The 11,664-nt window shown below is 43.0% G+C and overlaps 1 protein-coding gene across 1 annotated transcript; it reads left to right on the top strand.

Moving 5' to 3' along the window:
* Positions 1-3,291: 3,291 nt before the first annotated feature.
* On the top strand, positions 3,292-8,129 carry si:dkey-177p2.6 (uncharacterized protein LOC568712 homolog). The gene is made up of 2 exons (XM_031750945.2): positions 3,292-3,428; positions 4,380-8,129. Exon 2 carries the CDS (start codon positions 4,384-4,386, stop codon positions 5,188-5,190), a length of 807 nt encoding a protein of 268 aa, XP_031606805.1. The 5' UTR covers positions 3,292-3,428; positions 4,380-4,383; the 3' UTR covers positions 5,191-8,129.
* The last annotated feature ends 3,535 nt before the right edge of the window (positions 8,130-11,664 follow it).

The following is an 11,664-nucleotide window of genomic DNA, read 5'->3' on the forward strand; positions in this document are numbered from 1 at the left end:
TTTGAAACAGGAATGTTGCTTCTTATTCCCACTGAATGAGAATACAACACTGGGATATGTTTTCACTATATCAGCACTGGCACATACAAAAACTGTAAACGTTTTCAGTTTATTAGGAGCAGCTGGCTAAAACTAACAGTCTAATGAAACTATCCTGCAAGAACTACCTGTAAAGGTTTAGTTTTTGTTGAACTGAGACGGGTGCTGATTCATCATTGTTTTGCAAGAATTCTGAAGACCACACTTTGAGGTGCCATTGACCTGTGTTGCAGTTAACAGCTGTTTAGTTAATCTACCCGTATTTACCTGTTAACAAGTAAAGCTATAAATCAATTCTTAATTTTAAATGGAGTAGTACTGATATAGAGCTTTCCTAATGACACTTGTCTATACACACTTGTTGGTCATTTCGAAATCTAGAGGTGCACCTGTGGCGTGTGCAAAAACACTAACCATAGCTCAAATCATGCATGATTCATTCAGTGCCCTTCCACGTGTGACCTGCTAAAAGACGCCTTGAAGGAGTTTTCAGTTGAGTCTGTAAATGTCCCCTCAAATACAGATTTTTTTAATAACACTAAAATAGAATTAGATGTTTTGCAGCTGCAGTCTGGCCCCAGAGAGACCTTTGTTCTCACGTGCTGTCACATGATGATATTGGACTGTGAGATCCTGCGTTAGATATGTGGAGAGAGTTGCAGTGGTTTCAACATAACAGCACCATTGTGTGTTTGAAACGCAACTTGGAGCAAACCTGTTCAGAGTCGAGCCACATTTTGTCCTTTTCAGTCCACAAAAAACGTGAGATTTTTCATATTCAGAAACCTGCATATTCACAAATCTGAAGGAAGTTTTGTCTGATCCTGACAAAAGCAATTTCTTCATAAAATTCTAGCTTACTTTGCAAGCTGGACTGTCGCCTGGAATTGGTTAGCTTATAGTTAAAGATTAATGGCCTCTCAGTGAGTCAGCAAAAAGGCAGCCTAAGGGGAAAAAATCCAGTCATCGGTGAAAGAGGCTCGAGTGTCTTAAAAAGCAGCAAAAGAGGGGAATAAATAAATAAATGTGAAGCAGAAAATCTGAGCTGTTTCAGAAATGCTCTCATAAAGTTAACATGTTAAGAGAGCAGGTCTGAAAGATGCTACTCTGACCTTTATTATAAATACACAGCACCATGCTTAAAGTACATGTGCCTTCTGCTGTCACAGGGCAACACTTCCTTTAAAAAACGTGTGCAGTGAGCTTTAGTCCGCCCCTCCCACGCTGCTTTCAGGTTCCTCTCTTAATCTAGATAACCGCTGATTACACATTTAGCTTAAAAATGTAATCGGAAAATGCAAAAAGAGTCAAGTGTACATCGGTGTTCGAGTAAAAGACGAAATACTATGAAATCTTGGTTCTATTTTATATAGCTGCTTTTTCTTCTTTACCAATATATATTTTAATAGCGCAAATGTACAATTTCAATTCAAAAAAAGACAAAACTATGGGGTTGATGAGAATGAAAGAAAGAAACAAGGTGAGGAAACAAGCGTGACTGATTTAGAAGGAAGAGATATAAGGTGGAATAAGACCTTCCTTATTTGGTATTTGCCTTTCCTGTCTCTCTGGTCACGTCCTTCCCGTTCCGTTCTGAGTCATCTTGTCCCTTTAAAATGCTGCGTTCAGGTACGCAAAAAAGCAACCTGGGGCTTCTAGATATTTCCAGCACGGGTGCATTGGTGTCTGTTTGGTAAAACTGTTTTGATTAAATGTTGGTAAAAGAAATTGTCACTTCTTTATGTTTTAATTGTCCTGTTAGATGTAAATTCATTTATGAATAGATGTCTGAACATTTGTGGCATCTAAAAGAGAAAGAATTGTCCATAAAACAGCATAATGTTTGGCACCTTTAATGTCCTCTTCCTTCACATTATGGGGTACCACGCCACAACACTAATGCTGAAAGTACTCATAAGTTACTTAGAGTAGAGGCAACAGGTATATTGCTGATTTGCCAATAATAGTTTGAGTACTATTGATGCTTTTCTTCTTTTATAGAGACATAGTGCTGTTCCAAAGCTTTTCTACTCTAGCATTTTGCTCGTCACCATCTTGGTTTTTGGGAACCAGAATCGGCCCAGAGGAGAGACTGGTGGATCTGACACTGAATATTAAATAGGTCACATGTGGCAGAAACAAAAACAGACCACATTTATGTTAGTTAAATTTAGCCTTGAATCAAACTTTCACTTAATAGTTGCTGTTACATTAATGCATACCTTAAAACCAGGACCTAAAACCTGGGTAATGCAGGTAACTAGACTCGTAGAGTAAAAGTCGTTTTGACAATATGAAAAAACAATGGAAGGTATACAAAAAAAAAGTGACTTCTTGGATTTTCTGTTAGTGCAACCAAATGCTGAACAAAATCCTTTCAGGTGACCTAAATAAATAAATAAATAAAAAAAGTTAGAATTAAAATTAATTAAAAACAACACAGTACCACCAATGACTGTACTCTACAGTCATTGAGTACCACAGATAAGCTTTGCCATGGCCATATCCTGACTAATTGCCATGGGGTATATGCATTGTGCTGTACTGAAGAGGGCTGAAGACTAGCAATAAACCGATTCTGAGTGATTACTGGGGTAATAAATTAACTGAGAAGCAGGGTCACTTTGTCACACACTTCTCAACAAGTCACTTCTTGCTTTATGTCAACAACTATAAAGTCAGTGCAAGAAAAATCAAGCTAAAGTGACACTACTTATACTGGACACTATATATAGCTGTACGTAAACAGAAAATGTATACAGATAGTTAATGCGTGAAAAAAAATAATTAAAGTTACATTACAGGTATCAAATGCAAAGCCAGAAGTTCCAAAAATACGTCAAACGGAAAAAGGCAAACAAGTTTAAAGGGTTAATACTTAGTCCGCCATGGTCAATAACAGCAGTGGTTACGCTCTACCAGTGATTTCATATTTAAAAACATGCTCAGCTTTTATTATTTATACTTGACCGCTTACAGGACTAAACAAGCCGATGTCCTGATAAATTCTTTTTTCCTCCGATCATAAAGGCCATTATCGCCGCTCACGTGTATTTCGTGTGCTTCGACATGATTTCCAACTGTTACGAGGTGTTCTTAAACGCAGCGCCAGATCGCTGTCGGAACAAACGACCGCACATTCGCTGCCCCGTGAGTGGCGGAGGCGGAGGTTTGATCGTCGGGTGAACGGACCAATCCCGTGCGCCGGTGAGCTCCCGTGCCCCTCCCCCCTCCTCCGCAGCTCCGCCGCCTTCCCCCAGCTGCTGAGAGCGGACAGTACATTCCTCACACTTCGGCCGTCTACAGCTCAGGATCGGGACACTGAAACGAAACCAGCCGAAGACTCGACGGATTCATACCTCCCATGACACTTCCCAAGGGCACGTAAGGTTGGTTTTTCTCTCGTCTTTATGTCATTCTCTTAAATTGAATTCAAGTTTGCTCTTTAAACTTGGTTCAAATTGGATCTTAACGTTCCCGCTGAAGTACGGGAACCGTCACGGGGTTAAGGGGTGTTCTCGGGGGTCCTGAGCTAAATAAGTAGGGTAGAGTGACCATATGATCGTAGTTAGCGATTTAAAAAGACTGATTTTTGCTAACATGTTTATTATCCGCGTATTTTACTTTGTTGAGGCTTCTACCGACATATTAAATTAGACCAAGCAGCTTTAATCTCTCCGACGAGGGTCAAACTCACCAAATGGGGCTTCGTGTGTCCTCTTTACTTTTGTAAAAGGATCAGAGAGAAGGTGATCCATGGCGCTACCCATCCCTGTATGGATGAGTAAAGTCTGTCAAGCCTGCTGGGGTGTCTAACAGTGAGTCATAGTTGGTAAAATGCGCTCTTTCAAATGTCTTAACTCAGGGGAGAAAAAAAATCGACTATGTAAAGGTGCATAATATATTCAGTATCTGCAGCTTTATACTTTATGTGTTTTCTTCTGATTTGAAAAGGCTCTGTGCCTGACAGTGACTCTGAAACATGCTTGCTTGCTTTGTGCTCTTACATAAATTGAATGCAAGGTTTATTGCCATGCCGCCACATCAGTGATCACAGGCCTAAAAAAAAAAAAAAAGAATAGGCACACCATCTCAGCCACTGCTGTCAAAGGTTTGTCTCATTTTCTTTCACTTGAACAGAAGGAAATTCTCTGATTGGTGACTTTAAAAAAGACAAATGTTTAAGACCAACAGTCAGTTCAAGCCCTGGGAAACTAGCCTCTCTACCTAATTTAGTTTTGCAGAACTATTTGTTGTGTTTTGCCATGTAAATGTAACGCTTCATTACACGTTGTACCTTATTGCAACCTAACAAATGGGCTCTTTATCCCCCGATGCAGGCCAATGTTGGGTCGAGGTGTGAAGCGGAAGTGGAGCTGCTTGGAGGAGCTGGAGGCTGAGGTGGTCGCGGAAGCCACTATTACGGAGGAAAAGGAGCAGAGTGGAAAGGATGGCCAGGAAGACGAGGCCGGGCTTCTCATTGACCCGTCCAAATCGGTCATGAGCCACCTGCAGCAGCGTCAGCGGGTGCTCGGCCTCTGCTTGGAGAAGCTCCAGCGTTATCAGGCGGGGATGGAGCTCAGCCTGCGCCGCTCTGTGCTGCTCATCAATACTCTCAGGCAGATTCAGGAGGAAATACGGAGTGACGGCGTGGGAACCTGCACCTCAGATTCGCGCCTCAGCAGCAGCGGCATTCATGCAGACGACTCCTGTCTACTCAGGGACGATTTCAGAGAGGACGTGCCTGTTACGTGCCCTGGGTGTGCCGAAGGAGATGGGGAAAGCCTGTCTCTGTCTCCCCCACTGTCCCCCGAATTCCCCTCTCAGGAGGCAATTGACTTCCCTGACCAGCAGAAATCTCTGCCCGCTGCAGCCATCAGTACTTTCAGCGATGCAGTAAATGCCATGGGCTACCTCAGCGACCTCGCCCTGGACGATATCTTTGAGGACATTGACACATCGATGTATGAGACTTCAGATCTGCCGTCGGCCTGGGCGGCAGGTTCTCTGTGGCCAGTCAGCGTGTCGCTATGGCCGGACGAGGACGTGAAATTACGTTCTTCCAGCCATTCCTCAACGGGGAGCCTCCAGTCTTGTCTCGTGGACCTGAATGACCTGGACCACATCATGGAGATCCTGGTAAAGTCCTGATCACCGAGATGAACTTCTGAACATTTCCTGCTCTTTTTTTAGGAGCTGCTCCGGCTGAATTAGGGCTGATAAACTCTTTCTGATGAACTCTGTCTTTTTTTTCCCTTTTCGTTTTCTTTTTTTTAACGGTCTATCTGAAAACTTTTCTCAAGGTTGAGCCAGTTTAAGGTGGAACGAAACACTAATTCTAATATGCACATGCCTCTTATGAGGACCTAGTTATGCACCTATGCTTGTGCCTCAAGAGATATGAAATATTTATTATAACAGATGAAGAATAACATTCAGAGCATCTTATAAAGTTAGACATCCATGGTACAACTCTTTTGCACTGTTTTTAATAGTTATCAGTCCAAAACTGCCATTGACAGGAAAAGTGAAGATCGAAAATTTGACACGATTTGTAAGTCGAGCAAAAATGGAAAGAAATTATTTCTGTCTTTGTATTTTATTTAATTTTTCTTTTAGTATTTTTATGCTGGGGTTTTGGGCTGTCAGAAAAGTAGCAATTGAAGAGCTAATTTATGACATTTTACTGGCAAACAAAACAAAAATGCAAAAAAAAGATGTACCTTTTCTTTGTGTACCCAATCAATATTAATCAAAGAATTTTATTTTTAGCTGAAACTCGGTATATAACAATGCCACAATCAGAAATGCATTTTACAAGCGACAGGAAGAGCTGGAATCAAACCGGGCAGCGCTTTAGCTTTCCAGCTGGTTGTATTATGAGTAGGAGGTGAATAATCTCTACTAAGAGTAGATCAGACATGTTTAGACAAAGTTGGCTCACCAAAAGTATATTGCAAAACTTGTAAGAGAAGTGTTGCAATGGGTGGTACTGGACATGAAAAACTGATGGCATACGGCAGTGTTTAAATTGAATTTTCCTGGACGTGGAACCTCACGTTTCCAAGTCTTTGTCACTTTGCTCTCCTGCTTCTGTAACTGCAGCAGTCGTCAGAAGAAACCTGAGCTGCTGTGCTTCGTGCGGTACTCTGACTGTTAGATCAGGTCTGGGTTGATTATTAATTGAAATCCCTTCAATTACTTAAGAGGGCGTGCTTCTGCCAGCCAGGAGAACCCAGGCCTGAGTTTCTTTTTTCAGTTGTAGGACCGAGCAACTCCTGTCGCACTTTTAAGTTAGAAAGCTACTGCAGATGAAAGTCTTTGTGGCCGTACAGCAGTCAGAGCACAGACTATCTATCTATTTGTATATTTATTTCCTTAGTAGAAAGGAGAATGCAGCCGCTTGTGAGCACTATATTGAAGTTGTATAGAAAGTGTGTGTGTGTGTGCGTGCGCGCCGTGGTGGGGTGGGGGGTGTAGAGACGACATCTCAATGCTCCAGTATAGAAAGGGTAAATTGTTTTTCTTGTTGCCTTTTTATCTAATTTTATTTTTTATTTATGAATGACAACTCAACAGCAAACTATATTAATTGTTCTTTCTACATAGAGTCTATCGGTTAGGTGTGAGTGTAACTTATAATTAAGGTTCTTTCTAATCTCAGACTGTCAGTGTTGATGCACTTTGTGACACATAATGGGACAAACAGTCAGCACCTGTATGACAAATAAGAGTTTTTCCTTCTTGGCAGCTTTTTTTTTTTTTCTTAGTATAGTAAATCCAACATGTCATTAACTCAGCATACAATATGTACTTTTAAATAGTAATGTAATCCCAGTCTGGTTCTGACTGAGGAGCCAATCACATCAATTCAATGGTCAGGGCACCTTTGCAATGTCTTAGAGTTCAGCCTGAAAACAGAAGCCTTTGTATTTTGACGGGTTTTTTGTTTCTTTCAATTTTTACATGCAATGTTGGGAGTTTTTGAGCAGTTTTATACGCGTTTCTACCTGAAACTCCAATTTTCTGTCTAGTAGAAGAAATCCAGTGAGTGAAAGGTCACAGGGAATCTGACGCCTGACCTTCGCTGTTTGTGGTTTACTCCTGTTCTACCTCCTGATGTCTGTCTGTCTGCCGGTTTACCTGGAACACTCCTGTTTTCACCCAGAGAACCGTGTGTGTTTGTCGCTGATTGAAACGGTGTGGTTTATATCATTTTAATTGTGCTGAGAATCTAACGCTCTCCTGTCAGACCAAAGTGATCCGTCCTCATCTCCATCTCATTTCATGTTGACAACGTGCCTTACTACTGATTCTAATTTTCACCTGCGCTGAGGTTTTGTGTCTGTGAGCTCGAGCTTCATTGATATTTTTTTTTTTTTAGTAAACCAAAGGACTGCAGAAAGGTGTTACATAAAGCACTCAGAAGCCACGGCTGTCATGGTTTCTTCCCTTTACTTGGCCTTTTTCTGTGCTCACTGAACACTACGGGCATATGAGCTTAATGTATCCTGACGGGCTGACAGTGAACTAGCTGAGGGAGGAGGTGGCAGCCAGAGCCAGAAGGGGAAAAATAAGAGGAGGAGGATGAGGACGTGGAGGAGGGTGGGAGGAAGCAGATTGCGTCACATGTTCAGTAGGAGGGGTTTGGAGCTTGTTTTGCCCAGACTAAGACTACAGACCAATCACATGAGATGTACGAGCAGCACACTGCTGCTCCAACAACAACTTGTTTTTGCTCCTGATGGCTCTGCACAGACACAGTGTGAATTGGCTGTACTTAAGCCAGTGAAATAAAACCACTTTTCTGTTTTTTTTTTATAAAATAATTTTACATAATCTGTCTGACAGGATTGAATATAATAAGCAGGAGGTTGCAGTGTTATTTATAATTGTGTGAAAGCACAGAGTGTCAGTAGGTTTTGCAAAGCACAAAGTGTATGTTGTCAATGCTGAATACGAAAAACAACCCCCCCAATGTAACTGAAGGAAGACTTTGTTCAGTGAAAAGATGATCGTTCATAATGTATTGTATTTGTTTTTGGAATATTTTATAGATTTTATCCAACAATAAAGAGAAAATACTCTGACTGCTTTGTGTGAGTCTTTTAATCTTTCACTACACAACATCATGCAGACCTGACTGTGTCTTTGTGCCAAAGACACAAACGTCACATCTCTATTACAAAAACTGAACATGAAGTATTTACTATACAGACATTCCTGCCGACCTCTGCACACCAACCACGTACACACAACAGGACATTACTCAATACGCGACTGACTGCATGTGGTCTGTGGACCTGCAGGAGTATTTTGTCTTGTGTGTTGCCTCCCAGGCAACAGTTCCTTTTGAGCTTAGCCAAAATCCTTCTAACCTTTAACTACTTAACCTCAGTAATCGTATACATGTATAAGCTAAAGCATGTCAATGATACATCATGCCAAAGGGCATTGCAGCCTGGAAAGCAGTGCTGAGGGCAAAATTTCCCGCAGACCATAAATATATATATATTTTTCCTAAACGCATCTAGAGAGTTAAATGGAAGCCAACACTTCCCTCTTGTGGTCATTTGATAGAAAAGCAGATGTTTGTTTATGATGAGAATGACAATGCACATTCAAAAAGATCGGTCCGCAGTGTTTGTTGGTGTTGTAATCAGGTGTTTCTGCAGCTTCAGCACTAAAACTTGGTGTCATTTTCAGAAAACCTGATCTGTCTATGAAGCCAGTACAGTGAGTATCAGTGTTTCTCATAGCAGGGGACTAAACTTCCTGTGACTCTCACTTTATTCACTGGCAACTCTCTTAGTCATGGAAATTCTGGACAGAGAGGTTTAATCTCATGTTTCACCTTTACCTCTGCAAATGCAGTGTAGATCTCTATAAAGCTGTATATGCAACAGATCAATACTGGTGTAAAAAAAAAAAGGAAACCTTCAAAGCCTTTTACTTATGTAAAAGCAGCAATATTATACCAGAAAAATATCATCAAAAGCACTGCTCTTCTCCTCTGCGTTCTCTTTCTCCTCCCTCACCCTCAACTAGGTTGTGTGGAGGAAGAGCGCCTGTTAAAAAGGAGTTCTTCCTTCCCACTGTTGCAAAGTGCTATCAAATAGTGAATAACTGGGCTTCTCTATAATCTACAGCAGGGTCTTCACCTTACATTGTACAGATCCTTGAGAAGACTTCAAACATGAAAAGTTTTTTCAAAGAAAAACGAGTTACATTATTTTTTTTTAGGTATTTAAAACAGAAGAAAAGCTAAAATTACTGGAACCGAAAAGTCTCACAAATAAGAAACAATTGCACAGCCTGTCATTTCATTAAACCTGAATATGACTACTTTACTATAAAATGAGTTCTTAGCTGCCTTTGTTCCCTGTCAGTTCTTTAAACATACAGCAAGAAAACAAGCATTTTTTTTCTTGGGATCAAATATAATTACACATCACTCCATGGAGTGCCCCTTTAATGGCTTGTTGATTTATTATTTTCGATATTCATCTGTTTCCATATTAGTTGAACTATAACGATAGAAGACAACACATGGAAAAAAAGAAAAGCAACATATGTTCTATATATGGCAACAGACTCAAGCTTAATTTTAGCCTCTAGCCCTGGATGGGATCGAAGGACAAAACATCACGGCATACAAACAGAAAAACCACGATGTGTTAGATTAAAATGCAACACAGTATGGATATTCTGCTACATTCTTCCCTCTCTCAGCAAAATTATGGGTTTGATCTCAGCTCAGGGGAGAAAGCAGTAGAGTAGATGTTGTGAGCGAGAGGCCTCTGGTGCAGGAATTCAGGGAGTGGCCACACACAAGGAGGAGCAACACGTGCACCACTGCACACAGCCACAGCCAATACTACCATTTTAACACACCAGAACTGCACGTCTATCTATCTATCTATCTATCTATCTATCTATCTATCTATCTATCTATCTATCTATCTATCTATCTATCTATCTATCTATCTATCTATCTATCTGTCTGTCTGTCTGTCTGTCTGTCTGTCTGTCTGTCTGTCTGTCTGTCTGTCTGTCTGTCTACCAAACCAAAGATTTTGTGAAAGTATAACTGTGTAGCTGTGGCCCAGCAGAGTACTGCGGTGTGTCAGTCTGGGTTTAATGTTTCTCTGCAGGCAGGCATCAGTCTGCTGCGGTGCAGTAAAGCCAGGCTTTGGCTCAGAAAGCCTCGGTGTACCAGGCTGACTCAGCACAAACGCACACACACTTACACACATTTGCACAATAAACAGCCTGTTCTGCTGCAAAACAATGGGATGGACCAAAGAGTGATGGGCAGATAGAGCCAGTAGCACTTCATCCATCCATCCATCCATCCTCATCCGCTTTATCCGAAGTCGGGTCGCGGGGGCAGCAGCCTAAGCAGAGAAGCCCAGACCTCCCTCTCCCCAGCCACCTCCTCCAGCTCATCCGGGGAACACCAAGGCGTTCCCAGGCCAGCCGAGAGATATAATCTCTCCAGCGCGTCCTGGGTCTGCCCCTGGGCCTCCTCCCGGTGGGACATGCCCGAACACCTCACCCAGGAGGCGCCCAGGGGCATCCTTGTCAGATGCCCGAACCACCTCAACTGGCTCCTTTCGATGTGGAGGAGCAGCGGCTCTACTCTGAGCCCCTCCCGGATGGCCGAACTTCTCACCCTATCTCTAAGGGAGAGGCCAGCCACCCTTCGGAGGAAGCTCATTTCTGCCGCTTGTACCCGCGATCTCGTTCTTTTTCGTCACTACCCACAGCTCGTGGCCATAGGTGAGGGTCGGGACGTAGATCGACCGGTAAATTGAGAGCTTCGCTTTTACACTCAGCTCCCTCTTCACCACGACGGACCGGTGCAGCGTCCGCATCACTGCAGCCGCAGCACCAATCCGTCTGTCGATCTCCGGCTCCCTTCTCCCATCACTCGCGAACAAGACCCCGAGATACTTGAACTCCTCCACTTGGGGCAGGAACTCATCCCGACCCGGAGTGGGCACTCCACCCTTTTCCGGCTGAGAACCATGGCCTCAGATTTGGAGGTGCTGATCCTCATTCCCGCTGCTTCACACTCGGCTGCGAACCGTTCCAGTGCGAGCTGGAGGCCCCCACCGATGAAGCCATCAGAACCACATCATCCGCAAAAAGCAGAGATGAGATTCTGAGGCCACCGAAGTGAAAGCCCTCCGCCACTTGGCTGCGCCTAGAAATCCTGTCCATAAAATTATGAACAGAATCGGTGACAAAGGGCAGCCCTGGCGGAGCCATCACCCACCGGAAACAAGTCCGACTTATTGCCGGCAATGCGAACCAAACTCTTGCAACGGTTGTATAGGGATCGAATGGCCTGTAACAGTGGGCCAGACACCCCATACTCCCCGCAACACCTCCCACAGGACACCCGAGGGACACGGTCGAATGCCTTCTCCAAGTCCACAAAACACATGTAGACTGGTTGGGCAAACTCCCATGCACCCTCAAGTATCCTCGAGAGGATAAAGAGCTGGTCCAGTGTTCCGCGACCAGGACGAAAACCGCATTGTTCCTCCTGTATCCGAGGTTCGACTAACGGACGAACTCTCCTTTCCAGCACCCTGGCATAGACTTTCCCAGGGAGGC

Source organism: Oreochromis aureus, linkage group 19, assembly GCF_013358895.1.
Source record: "Oreochromis aureus strain Israel breed Guangdong linkage group 19, ZZ_aureus, whole genome shotgun sequence".
Classification (NCBI taxonomy): domain Eukaryota; kingdom Metazoa; phylum Chordata; class Actinopteri; order Cichliformes; family Cichlidae; genus Oreochromis; species Oreochromis aureus.

What these genes read in the sequence shown, in the direction of transcription:
- si:dkey-177p2.6 (XM_031750945.2), top strand. Translation starts at nt 4,384, where the DNA reads ATGTTGGGTCGAGGTGTGAAGCGGAAGTGGAGCTGCTTGGAGGAGCTG.